The sequence below is a fragment of the Hemiscyllium ocellatum genome, chromosome 48 (assembly GCF_020745735.1).
Source record: "Hemiscyllium ocellatum isolate sHemOce1 chromosome 48, sHemOce1.pat.X.cur, whole genome shotgun sequence".
In the NCBI taxonomy this organism is placed as follows: domain Eukaryota; kingdom Metazoa; phylum Chordata; class Chondrichthyes; order Orectolobiformes; family Hemiscylliidae; genus Hemiscyllium; species Hemiscyllium ocellatum.
Genome location: NC_083448.1, coordinates 20,022,068 through 20,041,016, shown reverse-complemented (window position 1 = coordinate 20,041,016; position 18,949 = coordinate 20,022,068). Strand labels below are relative to the sequence as shown.

At 41.7% G+C, this 18,949-nt stretch overlaps 1 protein-coding gene across 1 annotated transcript in view; it reads left to right on the top strand.

Moving 5' to 3' along the window:
- Positions 1-18,949, top strand: part of LOC132836829 (GDNF family receptor alpha-2-like) — a 317,669-nt gene that overhangs the window by 38,673 nt on the left and 260,047 nt on the right. Inside the window, exon 3 of the mRNA XM_060856348.1 lies at positions 5,815-5,898. Coding sequence (XP_060712331.1) covers positions 5,815-5,898 — 84 coding nt within the window. The remainder of the gene's footprint in view (positions 1-5,814; positions 5,899-18,949) is intronic.

Sequence of the window (18,949 nt, the reverse complement as noted above, 5' to 3'; positions counted from 1 at the left end):
TCTTTGAAAGTCGTTAGGAAATAAGACAGCGGAAGAAAAAAACCTCCCTCCCCAACTTCACCTCACTCCCATTTTAATGAAACTGTCATACTCCATTCCCTGCAGGTTCCACGCTGTGAGGCAGGAACATTGACCAAACCATTAATACACTCCTCATCCTTCTTTTCTGAGACTGTCATCAGATCTTTCACATCAGTCTCATTAGGGAGGCTCTGTGGCTTCATGTCCAATTCAAATTATACTTTGAAACCCCTTTCACAAAACACTATGGATTTAGTTACAGCAGAACACAAGAAATAAAGGCAGAAGCAGGCAACTTGATCTCTTGGACTTGTTATGCCATTCACTATGAGAATGGCTGACACAACTCAACTGTACTCTCCTGCACACTCCATGGAGCAAAAAAACCTATCAATTCCAGTTTTAAATATGCTCAACAACTGACCATCTACAACTTCCTTTGGGAAGAGAATTTCCAAAATTCACAACATTTTTCAGGGAAAGAAATTCCTTCTTATCACAGACCTGAATGGCTGACACCTTACCCTAAGACTATGGCCTCATTCACAACTCTGTGAGCAGTGGAAACAACTGCTCAGCATCTAACCTGTCATGTTTGTTAAGACCTATTCGATTTTTCTTGATAGGACATCCGTTCCATCCATGAAAACAATCTGTTGTGGCCCCTCACACATCCATCCTTTTTTCAAGGACCCTAAATTGTACACAGTACTCTAGGTTTGATCTCAATGAAGGTCTGCATAATTGCAGCAGGATTCCCTAACTGTTAGATTTCAACAGCCCCATCTTTGCAGGAAAGGCTAACATATCATTTGTCTTCCTAATTGTTTGCTGTACCTTCATGCGAAGTTTATGTACTCAGATCATGGAATGTGGTTAAACCCTTCTGATTCTTGGGTGAATGTGATCACGGAGCAAAGCAATTATGCAACAAAGCACCAAGAAACAATTAAGTGCTTCATTGGAGAGGTCGAATAAGAACGGGCCTGAGAAAGAACGAACATGACAGGTTATTACCATCCATCCCCCTCTGCAATTCTGCAGAGTAGCAGTGCCAAAGGTTGTTCAGTTGAGTACACCAGGGACAAAACCAATTGCAGAGAAAAGCAGTTAGTGTCTTCATCCTTCATAATTTAAATTAGTATTAGCAATGATTGCTGGATTTAATTTTGAGTAAGAAACATAAAATTATATTTTTAACATTTCTCTATTTTCATTTTCCCCAGTGCAGTTTCACTAATCTTCCAGTGAGGAAACTCTTCAATTACTAACATTAGGTTAATAAGTTTCCAATTTGCAGCCAGCAGCTATATTCTGATTGAGAATGAAACAAGTTCTGGTGAAGGAGGCCTTTGGACTGTTATATTTTCTCTGTCCAGAATACCAATTTCATTGTACTATTATGAGTCAGTAGTGTTGGATCATGAAATTTAACTCTATTTTCTCTCCACTGATGCCACCAGACTAGTTGTGTTTGCCCAGAATTGTGTTTTTGTTTCAGATTTCCAGCATCCACAGTTGTATTTTGGTGAGGGATTAACTGCCCTTGGATCCCAAATAGACAAATTTGTTCGTTGTATGTTAGTTGGATTTGATTGCGTAGAGGTATTGGCATTCACTGAGTTCCATGTACACAAACATGGGGCTCTTGTGGTGCAGCTGCAATGTCCCTGCCCCTAAACCAGGAGGCCTGGGTTCAAATCCCAACTAACCCAGAAGTGTGCCATAATATCCCTGAACAGGTTGATGCAAAAAGAACACTGTATGCAGACTCAATCCTCAAGTATGATTGTTGGAGTTTAGAGGTGTTGATTTGAAATGAGTAACTGACTAAATAAATGTAGATATGTATAAAGGTTTCTCCAGGTCTACTGCTCACAAACTGAATTCCTGGAAATGAATAAGAGTCCAAATCAGTTGGACAAGGATCTAACAGATCTGTTTGCAAAGTTGGGCAACTAACTTGGCATGTTAGAGAAGATATTGGAGACATCAGCAGCATGGTCCCAGTTACCTGAAAATTCAGTGCAATGTGGGTGATTTTATTTTGCCTGAAGATATGAAATCAGATTAATACTGCACTCGTTACCTTTCACAGATTTAAATTGGACTAACATGCTTTCACTAATGACATCAGAGGATTATTGCAAATGTGGAGACTTTTGCTCCAATTTTTACAACATCTCCTTTTAAATGTGAAAGCTCGAACTTTATATGTGGAAGACATTTACGTTTAAAATGTGTGACACCATCAGGGATGTGCTAATTCAATCATGTATTATTCATTCATTTAATTCCAGTGATATCATTAATCAAAAAGTAATGTTTCACCCATGGAGTTATGATTTAATAATGCACTTTGGTAATGGGCTTTGTATGCCCTCAGAATGTTTTCAGGTGCCCATGTTGCTTTTTTAAATTGTTTGATCATGTTTTACAAAAGAAAAGTTGGTATCATTGCTGATTGATATTATTGATATGCGTCAGAGCCCTTCGTATTTAATTCATTTTTAAGAGTCATTTGGCAAGATGAGCATTTATTGTTCATCGTGACGGACCCCAAGAAGGTAGTGAAACAAATGAGAAGCTTGAATCGCGTGGCAGAAGCCACTTCGTAAATGGAGCTATTTATCACTTTGAAAGGTCCCTGCTTAGGATCTACCCGAAGATAAAAGCAAGGGGCATGGATTCAGGTATACCATGGCAGTGAGATTGGCAAGTGGATATTGGGTAGGGAATGGAGGAACTGATAGTTAGTGATGGAGGATGACACAGAACGGGATGAATTTAATAACATTTCAAAGATCCGGAAAGGCAAGTTGGGGCCAGGTGCCTGAAATTATGTTAAGTGATTTCAGACAGCCATGGGATGGAAAAGAGATGGAAATATGTGACAGAGAAGAGAGATGCAGTGGAACTAAGGAGAATGGGATGAGAGTTGAGGTAAGGGGTTGGGGGCAAGAGTTCAGATGTATGGGTTATGGTTGAGACGCATAGCAAGGGGTTTTGCATGGGAAATTGGGGCCAAGTCAGTACATATGGTTTGAGGTGAAATATATAGGGAGTAGAATTGAGCAGACGTCATCAATTTTGCATTGAGGTGCTTGACATAGTTGGTTGGTAATATTAGCAGGAGAGATGATTTTCGGACATCAACCGGCAATGCAAGTAACAGGTGTAGGACACAGTGCAGGAATGATGGAAGTTGGTCATTAGTAAGTAGCATGAGCAAAGGATAGGGTTTGAGGGGTGATAGATATAGGACAGACGTCAGAGGTAGTTTCTTTACTCAGAGAGTAGTAGGGGTGTGGAATGAACTGTCTGCAACAGTAGTAGACTCGCGACTTTGAGGGCATTGAAATGGTCATTGGGTAGGCATATGGACGAGAATGAAAAAGTGTACATTAGATGGGTTTCAGATTGGTTCCACAGGTCAGCACAACATCGAGGGCCAAAGGGTCTGTACTGCGCTGTAATGTTTTATGTTCTATTTATCTGACTATTTAGGATAGAGTGCAGTTATTCATATTCAAATTCTTTGATTTTATAGAACATAGAACATTCCAGCGCAGTACAGGCCCTTCGGCCCTCGATGTTGCGCCGACCTGTCATACTAATCTGAAGCCCATCTAACCTATACTATTCCATGTACTTCCATTTGCTTGTCCAATGACGACTTAAATGTACTTAAAGTTGGCGAATCTACTACCGTTGCAGGCAAAGCATTCCATACCCTTCCTACTCTCTGAGTAAAGAAACTACCCTGACATATGTTCTATATCTATCACCCCTCAATTTAAAACTATGCTTTCTTGTGCTCGTCGTCACCACACTTGGAAAAAGGCTCTCCCTGTCCACCCTACCTAACCCTCTGATTATCTTATATGTCTCTATCAACCTCTCAACCTTCTTCTCTCCAACGAAAACAGCCTCAAGTCCCTCAGCCTTTCCTCATAAGACCTTCCCTCCATACCAGGCAACATTTTAGTAAATCTCCTCTGCACCCTTTCCAAAGCTTCCACATCCTTCTTATAATGCGGTGACCAGAACTATATACAATACTTCAAGTGCTGCTGCACCAGAGTTTTGTACAGCTGCAGCATAACCTCATGGTTCTGGAACTTGGTCCCTCTATTAATAAAAGCTACATTTTTGCTCAGTAAAGTCCATCTGAACCAAACTATGAATCTTGTGGCTTCAGGCCTTTCATACATATCTCAGGTTTTGGATTTGAAATAAAAATAAAAAACATTATTGGTCTTTACAGAGATAATTAAAATATTTGTCAGCCAATAGGAACAGATAGTGTGGTGGAAAACATCATGCCACAAATTTAAACTCCCTACCCACAATTTCATACAGATTATCACCTGCCCTCACAGTTTACTCCTCAACTCCTCATCCCTGACCTCTACTCCTTAAAAACTATGAGCCAGTACAATATTAACTGTTGATTTACATATACTGGATCATTGTCATTATTAGGAGAAAGTTACTCATTGTAATCATGGAAGTCATTGAGCAGGAAACTCAGTTTCACTTTGACACATTGGTCCTCAAAGATAATTAAGAGAAATATAAAGATGTTGGGACAATGCACAATATCTTCAGGCATTCATGTGTTGCAGTCATGGCCATGTGTGCATTCAGCAAGATTTCCATGTGTTCCAACAGCCATTTCACTTCTCAAATCAGTAACTTGTTAAGCATGAACCTTTGAGGGCATGGGAAGAAATAGAGTTCCAAATGGCTCCAAGAAATTCAGTTCTGTTCAAATAGTGAAATGTCACAGCCAATTCTTAACTGATAGATTTGGTTTGGAAAATCGTCTCATACAACTTTATGTCAAAGTACATTTATGGGAGAAAACATAAGATAAGCATGAACTTGTATCCCAATTATTACCTTCCACACCGTCCACCCCCCGCCAATGACACACAGTGACAGGAGCATCTCCCGTAAACGAAATTTTATGCAATGATTCACAAGGGTATCTTTAACCCATCTTTCAAAACCTTGCCCTCTATCATCTTGAAAGACAAGGGGAGCAGATATATGGAAACTCCACGAACTGTAAGTTCCTCTCCAAGCCAAACACTACCCTGACTTGAACTATGTTGCTGTTCTTCATTGTGGACCACATGGGCTGCAGAAGCACATCAAATTCTCAAAGGCAATTAAACATGATTGATAAATACAACAATGGTTAATGATGCTCAAATCTTAAGAATGAATACAAAAAGTACCAAACCATAATCTCACTGAACAGTGGAATGGATTCCAAGGGCTAAATGGTCTGCTCTTATCCCTTGGTAAAGCTTCAATCCATACCTGTTATATCTATGATTGCTCAAGTTGATGGTGTTCTGGTTCAGGATGCACTCACCAACAAGGACACAGCTCAAAAGCATATCCCTTTCTAAACATACAAACCATGAATTTGGAAGTAGGTTAAACCAGCGATTGTCTGGATTTAAGGGGCATATACTGACATGGCTTTAGGCCTACTTAGCTCTGTGGAGTCAAGTCCAAATACATATGATTTCAAAGTAGGAGATCAAGCTGTGATGTCGTTATGGTGAAGCGCATGAAAAAATAAAACATCTCCCAATGTGATTCATGAAATAGCTTGTGTATTCTGGGCTAGACCTCGAACAGTAAAAAACCTTATGGAGCTTTGCACAGTCAATTTACTTTCTCCTCCAAGATTTGAAATGCAGCAATGGTACAGAACTGACTACCCTCTGTTTGCTGACTGTTCTAATCACTGTGTCAACCCTCATTTTTTTGCAGGTAATGACCTATATGAAAACTCTCCCTATGAGCCGGTTAGCTCACGCCTGTCCGACATATTCCGACTTGCTGCAATCAGTTCAGGTAAAGAAAATGATATTTCTCTCATCTCCTCTGAAAATATTTCCTCTTCTGAGAGAGGGGCGTGAGTGTGGGATTAATCTGAGGATAAACTTCCCAGTGGTCGACTGAAAGCCACAAGATTTTCAATTCAAATGGATCAAATTCCACAGTGAAATCGCCAGGTTACTGCTGCAAATCTTGTAATCCCATGGAATCGAAATAGAACTTGATTATCTTGAATGTTATAAAACAGTAGTCATGCTTTCAGTTGCTGCAGTGGAAAATACATGGGAGAGCAATATTTGAATTGTCTCAGCAACTTGGAGTACAATTCCTCAGCAGTCACTCCCTCCATTAAATACCGCATTTCAGCAGAAGTCTAAATGATTCTCCCTCCATTAAATACCGCATTTCAGCAGAAGTCTAAATGATTCTAACAAGAGGACATATTGTATACTCCAAACCTAGTAAAGACAAGGCCCACACCATACAGATCTCAATGAAAATGCTCCTCAAATTGCTCTCCAATTTTCCCTCAAATTTTCCCATGTGGAGTGGTTCATTGAACACAATTGTTCAAGTTAGCAGATTAAATTATCTGTCTCTGCCCAGCTCGGGTTCCTGACTGCTTCTTCCAGGACTTTGTCAATCTTAGAAATATGATGAAGGACTTCCATTTCCTCGTTATTCTGAGGATTCTGAATAATTGTATAATGTTTATTGTCAATATAGGATGGTAAAAGCAAATTAAGCAATGGTGTTCTGAAAGACACTGGATAGATAATTTGTAAGGAAAATATTTTCAAGGCAATGGGGATAGAGTATGGAGGGTGAGGTTAATTGAATAGCTCTTTCAAAGTGTGACATACGGATCATTCCTTGCTTCTTACCTCACTTTTCTCTTCATCAGTGTTGGGAACCTCAAGATTCAAATCATGTCAGATTTTACATTTAAGACACAATGACTAATTTGTCAAAGCTAAGTGAACATATTCGTGACTTTTATTTCTAAGTTGGGTTAGAAGCAAGCTGGGTACATTTGGCCTGAAGCGCAGTATAGATCACAGCCAGAATTAATTCCAAATCGTTCTTTTGACAAATCAAGCTTTGCTTTTGGGGAAGGATATTTCCTCATCCTCAAATCCAAGATTTTGCCCTCATCTGAAAGTTATTGGAACATGTGAAAGACCCATGTGGCTGTCTCTCAACAGCATGCTTTTTCTAGCAACTTTAACAGAGTAAATCATCCCAAGACAATTTCCAGGGGGGTTGTGAGATAAATGAGACAGTCCACTATTTAAAGCAAAGTTAGGGCAGGTCACCAAATGATGTCAGGCAAATAAGTCATTTTTTTTGGCAGTATTTTAGTGATAATAAAAGAAAGTGATTGCATATGTTGTAGATCTGAAATGGAAACAGGTAGTCCTGAAAAAAAAATCTTCTAGGAGAAAGTGAGGACTGCAGATGCTGGAGATCAGAGCTGAAAATGTGTTGCTGGAAAAGCGCAGCAGGTCAGGCAGCATCCAAGGAACAGGAGAATCGACGTTTCGGGCATGAGCCCTTCTTCAGGAATGAGGAAAGTGTGCCAAGTAGGCTAAGATAAAAGATAGGGGGGAGGGGCGTTGGAAATGCGATAGGTGGAAGGAGGTTAAGGTGAGGGTGATAGGCTGGAGTGGGGGTGGGGGCGGAGAGGTCAGGAAGAAGATTACAGATTAGGAAGGCGGTGCTGAGTTTGAGGGTTGGGACTGAGACAAGATCGGGGGAGGGGAAATGAGGAAACTGAAGAAATCTGAGTTCATCCCTTGTGGTTGGAGGGTTCCCAGGCGGAAGATGAGGCGCTTTTCCTCCAGCCATCGTGTTGCTATGGTCTGGCGATGGAGGAGTCCGAGGGACCTGTATGTCCTTGGTGGAGTGGGAGGGGGAGTTGAAGTGTTGAGCCACGGGGTGGTTGGGTTGGTTGGTCCGGGTGTCCCAGAGGTGTTCTCTGAAACGTTCCGAAAGTAGGCGGCCTGTCTCCCCAATATAGAGGAGGCCACATCGGGTGCAGCGAATGCAATAGATGATGTGTGTGGAGGTGCAGGTGAATTTGTGGTGGAAATGGAAGGATCCCTTGGGGCCTTGGAGAGAAGTAAGGGAGGAGGTGTGGGCGCAACTTTTGCATTTCTTGCAGTTGCAGGGGAAGGTGCCGGGAGTGGAGGTTGGGTTGGTGGGGGGTGTGGACCTGACGAGGGAGTCATGGATGGAGTGGTCTTTTCGGAATGTTGATAGGGGAGGGGAGGGAAATATATCCCTGGTGGTGGGGTCCGTTTGGGGGTGGCGGAAATGATGATGGATGATACGATGTATATGGAGGTCGGTGGGATGGGAGGTGAGGACCAGTGGGGTTCTGTCCTGGTGGCGATTGGAGGGGCAGGGCTCAAGGGCGGAAGAGCGGGAAGTGGAGGAGATGTGGTGGAGGGCATCGTCGATCACGTCTGGGGGGAAATTTCGGTCTTTAAAGAAAGAAGCCATCTGGGTTGTGCGATATTGGAAATGGTCCTCCTGGGAGCAGATGCAGCGGAAACGAAGGAATTGGGAATATAGGATGGCTTTTTTACAGGGGGCAGGGTGGGAGGAGGTGCAGTCTATGTAGCTGTGGGAGTCGGTCAGTTTATAGTAAATGTCTGTGTTGATTCGGTCGCCCAAGATAGAAGTAGAGAGGTCTAGGAAAGGGAGGGAGGAGTCTGAGATGGTCCAGGTAAATTTGAGGTTGGGTGGAAGGTGTTAGTCAAGTGGATGAATTGTTCAACCTCCTCGTGGGAGCACGAGGCAGCGCTGATACAGTCATCGATGTAGCGGAGGAAAAGATGAGGGGTGGAGAAAAAATCAACATGTCTGAAAGCATCTGTGTTGAGAGAAAATCGTGAAGTTTCAAGTTTCTTCTTCAGGAATTCCAGATTTTAGAAACTGGGTTGCTGAAGGTGTGACTGCCATTTGTGGGGTGATGGAAATTGTGCAGAGTGGAACAGAAAGAGAGACCTTGGTGTCAAGTCTTTGAAAGGCTCCTGAATTTTCCTTAATGAGTCAGGCTTTCCAGTCCAGTGTTAAAGTAAAGCTGTGTGAGTTTTCCATTCTGCCAACACTGAGTTGTGTAGTTGGATCGTTTGTCACTGATGTTCATATTCACATCTTCCTTTTCACAAGCCACTTTTCTGCCCAGTCAACTTTAACTGGATAAAAACAGTTGAGAAATTATAATGGTTTCATTTAAACCAATAAAAACTACATGGAAAGCTGAATGAAGGTGAACTGAAATTATGAAAGGGCCAATTTTGACACTGGCAATTAAGCAAAGAAATTATTCCCGATAATTATATCTTTTTTATGGTTTTCCTAGTCCCTCGATACATGATAGATTTTAATCAAAGAACTGCTACATTTATTGGAAATCTACATGAAAGGAACACTTTATGACAGACAAAAGTAAATTAACACACAAAGTCACAAAAAACTCAATTACTGATTCACTCACCTATTTGAAAAAAAAATGTCATGGGTGAGATTCCTTTTATTACTGTAATTTGGAAACATTACCAAAAATGACATCTTGTTAATTTAGGCAGCAGCCTCTTTCTCGAGTCAAAGAGATGTATAGCATGGAAACAGACCCTTCGGTCCAACTTGTTTATGCCAACAAAATATCCGAACTTAATCTCCTCCCATTTGCCAGCAATTGGCCCATATTCCTCTCAACCCTTTTTATTCATGTACTCATCCAGATTCCTTCAAAATGTAATAATTATACCAGTCTCTGCAGTCCTTGTTTTTACCTATTTCTCTGGCAGCTGATTCCATACATGCACCACCTTCTGCATTGTCCCTTAGGTCCCTTTTCCCCTTGTTGTGGTTCTGTTCGCCGAGCTGGAAGTTTTTGCTGCAAACGTTTCGTTCCCTGGCTAGGGAACATCATCGGTGCTATTGGAGCCTCCTGTGAAGCGCTGCTTTGATGTTTCTTCCGGTATTTATAGTGGTTTGTTCTTGCCGTTTCCGGGTGTCAGTTTCAGCTGCAGTGATTTGTATGTGGGGTCCAGGTCGATGTATCTGTTGATGGATCTTCTTGCCGTTTCCGGGTGTCAGTTTCAGCTGTAGTGGTTTGTATATGGGGTCCAAGTCTATGTGTCTGTTAATGGAGTTTGTGGATGAATGCCATGCCTCTAGGAATTCCCTGGCTGTTCTCTGTCTGGCTTGTCCTATGATGGTAGTGTTTTCCCAGTCAAATTCATGTTCCTGGTTGTCTGAGTGTATGGCTACTAGGGATAGCTGGTCGTGTCGTTTTGTGGCTAGCTGATGTTCATGGATGCGGATTGTTAGCTGTCTTCCTGTTTGTCCTATATAGTGTTTTGTGCAGTCCTTGCAGTCCACATACAAACCACTACAGCTGAAACTGACACCCGGAAACGGCAAGAACAAACCACTATAAATACCGGAAGAAACATCAAAGCAGCGCTTCACAGGAGGCTCCAATAGCACTGATGATGTTCCCTAGCCAGGGAACGAAACATTTGCAGCAAAAACTTCCAGCTCGGCGAACAGAACCACAACAACGGACACCCGAGCTACAAATCTTCAACCAGAAAAGACCTTGTCCATTTAACCTTTGCATGCCCTCGTGATTTGATAAACATCATAAGGTCGCCCCTCAGCTTGCGACGCTGAACTATGCTGCCCAGAAAGGTGCTACCAATTACTGAAGTAATATGAGTACTTTTAATATTCCAGGGTTTAAATTTGTGCTGGGTGATATCTATGTGTAGTGCCTGATGCACAGCTTCATTTCAGTGTGGTACACTCAAAGAATGAAACTTTAAAATCAACTCTGATACTTGGATACAGAGCAAAGAGAGTGCTGAAGTCAGGAAGTCAGTACTCAGGGGGTGCTGCATTGTTGAAAGATCAGTGCCGAGAAAGCTTTGCCATCAGAGAACCAAGACGAAGAGGGTACAGTTGTAATGTCAGTGCTGAGGGAGTATTGCATTTTTAGAGGACAAAAAACTGAACTAACCAAAGTGAACTGGCAAATTAGGTTACGGAATAGGTCAACAGAGATGGAATGGCAGACATTTAAAATTATTTTTCAGAATACACAGAACAGTTGCAGTCCAAGGAGAAAGAAAAATTCAAACAGGAAGAACCATGATCGGTAGTTAACAAAACCAGCAAAGTGAAAGAGGAAGTATATTATTGTGTCAGGATGGGTAGCAGAATAGAAAGATCAGGTTAGAATGACTGAGAGATAAATGAGGAGGGAAAGATTTGAATACAAGAGAAAGCTAACATAGAAGTGTTGAAAAAGCTTTCAGAATTTCAATGGATGTAAAGATGGAAATGCATTAACAAAATGAACATTGATCTGATTAACAATGAGTCTGAGGCATTAAGCATGGAGGATAAGAAGATGGTCGATGAATTGAATAGATATTTTGCATTGGACTTTACTGTAGAAAGGAATATCCGAGAAATAGCTGGAAAACATGAAAGGGAGGGAGGGACTGAAGAAAATTACAAACACCAAAGAATTGATACTGAGCAATTTATTGGAGTTCAAGGCTCACATGACCTTGGGTTTTGATGGCCTTCATCCTTGGATCTTAAAAGAAGTGACTCGTGTGATTGTTGGTGCATTGGCTTTAATGTTCCAAAATGTAGATTTGGGGAAGTTTCTGTTAGATTGGAAGATAGTGAATGTAATGCCTTTACTCAGAAAGTGAAAAAGAAAACAGGCCAGTTTTGTTGGAGGTGCTGTCAAAGACATTATAATAGGCCACCAGGAAAGGAAAAGGTAGTGTCAATGTAGTTTTGTGAAAGGAAAATGATGTTTGACCAAAATATTGGAGTTCTTTGAGGCAGTGACATTGACTGTGCACAAAAGGACATTGGCAGATGTATTATATTTAGATTTCCAGAAGTGTTTCATAAACTGTCTCAGCAAAGGTTACTGTGAAAAGTAAAGGCCCATGGTACAAGAGGAGAAGATTGGCCAGCTACAGGAAACAAAGAGGAAGTGTCATTGAACATAAAGCAAAATGGGAGCAGGGATCAGTGCTGGCTCAAGATTCTTTATGAATTTATACAAATTATTTCAATGTCCTGGTTGTGAATATGTTCGCCGAGCTGGGAAGTTGATTTGCAGACATTTCATCCCCTATCTAGGTGATATCTTCAGTGCTTTGAAGTCTCCTGTGAAACACTGCTGTACTGTGTCTTCTGGAATTTATTTGGTTCCATTTCTGCTGCTTCTCATTGCCGGTTTTGATTGTTCGTTGTAATGGCCCAGAGAATGGGTCCAGATCAATGTGGTTGTTGATAGAGTCCATGGATGAGTGCCATGCTTTGAGAAATTACTTCAATGAAAGGACAGAGGATTTGGTGAGTAAATTAGCTCATGACATAAAGATAGGTGGGAAACTAAGTTGTGATGCTGAAGAAAGCTGCAAGGAGATGTAGATAGGTTAATTGAGTGGGCAAAGATCGAGCAAATGGAGTATAATGTGGAAAAATGCTCTACTCCGCTAGGAAGAATTAAAAAAACAATTTATCCAAATGGAGAAATAGTGAGAGATCAAAGATAATTAAGTTGCAGAGGATGGCCTAGTGCATGAATCAGAAAAGGCAAGTATGCAAGTAAAGCAGATAATGAGGAAAGCTAACAGAATGTTATTGCTTATTGTGGGGGATTCAAATCCAAAAGTAGGAAGTTGAATAAAAGCAAAATACTGCAGATGCCTGAAATATGAAACAAACACAGACAATGCTGGAGAAACCGTGCATGTTCTGAGCAAGAGTTCTACCAGATTTGAAACATTAACTCTGTTTCTGTCTTCACAGATGCAACTAGACCTGCTCAGTTTCTCTAATATTATCTGTGTTAATTTCAAAGTAGGGAGGTTATGCTTCAGTAGTACAAGGCACTGGTTAGACTGCATCAGGAATATTACAAACAAAATAGGCTTCCTAATTTAAGGAAAGGTGTAAATGCATGGGAAGCAATTCAGAGAAGGTTTAAGAGATGAATATCTGGAATTAGTGGGGTTTTTTATGAGGAAAAGTTGGACAAGCTTGGCTCTGCTGAGAAGGGTATGTGGTGACTTGACTGAAACATGAAAGATCGTGAGGGGTCTTGACAAGATGAGTGTGGAAAGGACGTTTCCTCTTGTCAGAGAATCTAGAACTTGGGATCAGATGAAAATTAGAGGTTGCCCATTTAGTATAGAGATGAGAAGTTTTTTTCACTTAGGGAGTGTTGAGTTTTTGGAACTCTCTTCCTCAAAAGGCAGTGTAAACCATGTCGTTGATGATTTTTCAGTGAGAGGCTGAGTAAGAGATAATCAGGGGTAATAGAAATATGGACTTGAGCATACAATCTGATAATCCATGCTCTTATCCAATGGCAAAGTACATTGAAAAGGGAAACGACACACTCACACACAAAAATAATTTGATCAGTACTGCCTGTGGGAGTTTGTCATGTGCCAACCTTTCTATACTTCTGACATTGCAATGGTGACCACACTACAAAACTGCTTCACTGGATATCAATCACTTTCAACATCCTGTGGTCATGGAAGCTGTCATATAAATGGAAGTCTTTTTTTAAAGTTTTATTTTTTTTTTCTTAAACATGCATTGACCAGTTTTAAGGTAACAGTGCTGAATATAGACTGAGCAAATAACACCTACCTCTAAATCAGGTGAATTCAAAATTGACTTGAGCATATTATCTAGCACTCACACTTCAAGATACATGTAATATTGAGGAAATGCTGCACTATTGGAGGTTGCATGATTCAGATGAGGTGTCAATCCCAGAGTTCCAGTTAGCCTACAAGGTGGACACAAGTGATCCCATCGAGACTAGGGGACTCTCCTCCAACATCCTCGCCAACAGTTATCTCTCAATTAACAGCACTTTGAAAATACACAGAATTTCTGATCAACCTGTTGATATATGGGATCTTGTTTTGTTGAAATGTGTCCATGAGGTATTGGGAGTTTACAGAAAGATGCAACAGGCAATTATACAAAAGCAGGTCTGTATTGTTTCTGAAGAGAGTTCTAAAATATGTTTGTGATGGAAATAAAATAATTAGATATTGTTTGAAGCCAAAAAAATGGAAATTCCTTTGTTCGTTGGTTCTGCTGCTTAAGTAAATCACCTTTGTGTTTGATCAGTGGAATAATCTCAAAATGGAAGTTAATGTAAGGGTCTTCCATGTCAACAGTGAATAAAAACAACAAATTGTCATGAACTGCCAAACATCAATAAACTTCTTGAACAGAAAAGCTGTGGGTGTTCTATACATTGAGAATAACTCGCTTCAGAGCTTGAGTGGGAGGTGCATATGCTCTGCTTGGGTTGAGGGTCATGCACGATATGGTAGAAATGACAGAAGATGAAACTGTGTTTTACTCGTGAGAAAATAAATCTATAATATAATCGTTTTGTAACTGAGGCTTGTTGACAATGTGTCACGGTATAAGAGTTCCTTTCTGATGTTAACCAAGATGCTGAAAGGCTGCTCTACAGGACTAGTGAAATGGAGCCAAGTGAGTAACTGCATTATGCAAGAATACAAATGACCAACTTTGCTTTCCAACACCAGACTCAATTTTTGACTTAAACGTTTTCTCTTTAGATGCTCATTCCCAGCTGTATTGACTCAAACTCAAATCTATTTGTGTTAAATTGGTTTGTGCCTCCCAGAAATTGGATAATTGAGGGCAATTGACCGAGTACCATGTAATGTGTAATTGGGGTTCAATGATGATGTTCTGTGCAGTATAGTTGCTTTTTAGTCATTACATTACATTGTGTCTGATAAACTGTGGCAAGCATCACCTTCGTGGCATTTGCACTTTTTGAGTTTGCCCATAAATGTCAGGCACAGAAATTGCCAGTAGGATTCCAATTTTGAAAGAAATGAGAAGACCTCAGTGCTGGACTCCTCATTAACTGGGAGTATGTTCTGAGGGCAGAAGATGCCAATCTGTGACAGGCAGGTTTGACAACAAGTGCTCCACCTGAAGTGGATATTAGATGTTGTTGTGGATTGTTGTTTGGAGTATTCGTGCCTGATGTCAAGTAGTGGTAATCACTGACCACCATGATGCATGCACTGACCCACAGATGAAGTCGCCATTTTCGCTCTGTTGTTGGTTAATTTGGTAAGTAATGTTTAGCACTTACATGTCACACCTGCAAGCATCCTTGAAACGGAGCTTTGGTTTTCCAGTCGTCATCTTGTTCTGGTTACTTAGTCACACTGAAACTTCTTCAGTGACCGTCTTCTATCCTGGTCCTGCACAAGTCCACTATTACCTCAAATGTTCCTTGGCCACATCCTTTCCACTCCCCGATATGTTGAGATAATTACACCAGGCCCTTGCTGGGTTTACTTCACAAGCTTTCAATTGTGACCTTGTAACCATGAGCCAAGCTATTTCCTCACTATTTCTTAAGATCACATCCCTCATTCTTTGGCATCTCAGCCTGATATCCTAATTATTGGCAAATTCTCTTATGCCAGACAGTATGATATAAAAGCCACAAACAGTGCAGCCTCCCAGTCGTTCCTATCTTCTATCAAGGAGGTCTAAGATGACAACACACTGGGAAGGCTGGACCAGCAATGATCTTGGGATGAGTTAACTAATGCCCTTGAGTCCTTTGAAAAGAATAAAACTCCCAGAATCGATGGCTAACCACCTAAGTTGTATTCAGCTCTATGGGACTTGATTAGACAAACAGAAGGCTGGAAGAATACAGCAAGCCAGGCAGCATGAGGAGGTGGAGAAGTCACTGCTTTGGGTATAATCCTTCTTCAGTTATCCCCAAAACATTGACTTCTTCACCTCCTGATGCTACTTGGCTTGCTGTGCTCTTTCAGCCTCCTGTTTGTCTTCTTTGGATTCCAGCATCTTCCAATTTATTTAGTCTCTAACGATGTGACTTGATTGGAGAGGGCCAATTAGAGGTGTACAACAGTATGCTTCTGGAAGGTACAATGGAGGGGGAAGGTATCATCACCCTTATCTACAGGTGAAAGAGAAAAGGAGGAAATTAGAAACTAGCAATCAGTATTACTGATGAGTGCAGATTACAAACTCTGACCTAAGGTCATCACCAACCAGATCAGGTCTGCTCTGGGATTGCTGATTCATCCAGATCAAACCCAGGCTGTCGTGGGCAAGAAGATCTCTGAAACCTTGTGCTTCTTAGGGATATGATCGTTGGCATGTAGGACAGGGGGTGGACATGTGCCTCATCAGCTTGGGCCAGGAGAAGGCCACTAACAGGACATTACACACCTATATGTAAGATGTGCTCGCCAAAATGGGTTTTGATGAGGGAATCTGAAATTAGATCCATTGATTGACACCAACATTATTAGTGCAGTCTCAAACAATGGGTGGGAATCAGAAAACTTCCAAATCAGATCTGGAGTCAGGCAGGGATGCCCACTCTCTGCTCCTTGGTTTGTGTGCTGTATAGAACCTTTTGCTGAGGCCAGCAGGAAGGATGTGAGCCTGATAGGGCTGATGAAACCAGGCTGCAGAGGCCTGCAGGTCCAAGCTGCCCTGAATGTGTATGACGTTGCCGTTTTCTGTTTGGATGCACTGTCAATGTGCAGACCCACGAGCATCTGAAACCAATTTGACCTGGGCCTTGGGAGCCAAGGTGAATTGAGGGAAGAGCCAGGCCACATTCTTCCATTGGTAGTCACAGATGAAGAGCTGGAAGACTGGAGGTTGGCTAACATGGTGCCACTATTTAAGAAAGGTGGTAAGGAAAAGTTAGGGAATGATAGACTGGTGAGCCTGACACTCAATCGAGCTAGTGAGGCATGATTTCCCAATTGATTAAGTTGTTTGAAGAAGTGATGAACAGGATTGATGAAGGCTAAACAGTGGACGTGATCTATATGGACTTTAATAAGGCAATCGACAAGGTTCCTTATGGTCGACTGGTTAGCAAGGTTAGATCTCATGGAACCCAGGGACAGCCAGCCATTTGGATACAGAACTGGCTTGAAGGTAGAAAAGAGCATGGTGGCGGAGGATTGCCTTTCATACTTGAGGCCTGTGACCAGTGGAGTGCCACAAGGAGCGGTGCTGGGTCCACTGCTTTTTGTCATTTGTATAAATGATTTGGATGTGAACATTGGAGGTATAGCTAATAAGTTTGCAAATGACATTAAAATTGGTGGTGTAGTGGACAGCGAAGAAAGTTCCTTCAGAGTACAAAAGTATCTTGATCAGATGGACCAATGGGCTGAGGAGTGGCAGATGGAGTTTAAGTTAGATAAATGTGAGGTACAGCATTTTGGAAAGGCAAATCAGGACAGGACCTATACACTTAATGGTAAGGTCCTGGGGAGTGCTGCGGAACAAAGAGACCTTGGAGTGCAGGTTCACAGTTCCTTGAAAGTGGAGTTCAACTCAGATAGGATAGTGAAGAAGGAGTTTAGTATGCTTTTCTTTATTGGTCAGAGCATTGAGTTTTTGAGTTGTGAGGTCATATGTGGCTGTAAACGACATTGGTTCAGTCATTTTTGGAATATGATCTGCAATTCTGGTCTTCCTGCAATAGGAAGGATGTTGCGAAACATGAAAGCATTCAGAAAAGATTTACAAGGATGTTGCCAGGATTGAAGGGTTTGAACTATGGGGAGAGGCTGAATAGACTGGGGTTGTTTTCCCTGGACCATTGAAGGCCAAGGGGTGACTTTATAGAGGTTTATAAACTCATGAGGGGCATGGATAGGATAAATAGACAAGGTCTTTTCCCTGGGTTGGGGGAGTCCTGAACTAGACAGCATAGGTTTAAGGTGAGAGGGGAAAAATTTAAAAGGGACCTACGGGGCAACTTTTTTCATGCAGAGAGTGGTACGTGTATGGAATGAGCTGCCAGAGGAAGTGGTGAAGGCTAGTACAATTGCACCACTTAAAAAGCATCTGGATGGGTACATGAACAATAAGGGATTAGAGGGATATGGGCCAAGTGCTGGCAAATGGGAGTAGGTAAGGTTAGATTATTGGTCGGCATAGACAAGTTGGTCTGAAGGGTCTGTTTCTGTGCTGTACATCTCTATGACTGTGACTATAAGAGGGCCAACCAATCCTTTATCCCCTTCACTGTCAGGACATATTACCTGAAAGTGCTGGGAATATGCTTTGGAGGAGCCAGGATATGTGCAAAAACTTGGGAGGAGTGTCTTGCCAAGGTGAGGCAGAAACTGGAGTACCAATCCGTCTCCATTGAGGATAAAAATCTGGTCATCAGGTGTGAGGCACTCTCAGTGTTGCTGTATGTGGTGTAGGTTTGGCCGATTACCCAAACCTGTACCTTTGCAGTCACCTGAATCATCTTCCACTTCAACTCGATGTCAAAGATGAATATGCCTGTCCAGACACGATATACTAAACTCTGGATGGGGGATGATGATGTGCCCAATGCTGCCCTCACCCTGATGCCCACATTTGTGTGTGACTGCATCAAGTTGCATGAAGACCCTTGGTACACAAACACCAGGAGTCACTGAGGTTCGACCTGTCCTCGGTTTTGTGAAGATGGGTCTGGCTGTGGATGTAGGTTTGCTGTGTGAGCTGCAAGGTTAATTTTTCAGACATTTCATCACCATACTAGGTAACATCATCAGTCAGCCTCTGGTGAATGACTGGTGTAAGTGACTTGCTTTCTATTTACGTGTTTAGGTTTCCTTGGGCTGGTGACATAATTTCCTCTGGTGATGACATTTCCTATGGTGATGTCATTTCCTGTTCTTTTTCTCAGAGGATGGGAAATGGAGTCCAAGTCATTGTGTTTGTTGACAGAGTTCCAGTTGGAATGCGTGCTTCTTGGAATTCTCGTGCGTGTCTCTGTTTGGCTTGTCCGAGGACGGATATATTGGCACAATCGAAGTGGTGTTCTTCCTCATCTGTATGTAAGGATACTAATGAGAATGGGGCATGTCTTTTTGTGGCTAGGTGATGTTCATGTACCCTGGAGGCTAGTTTTCTGCCTGTTTGTCCAAGG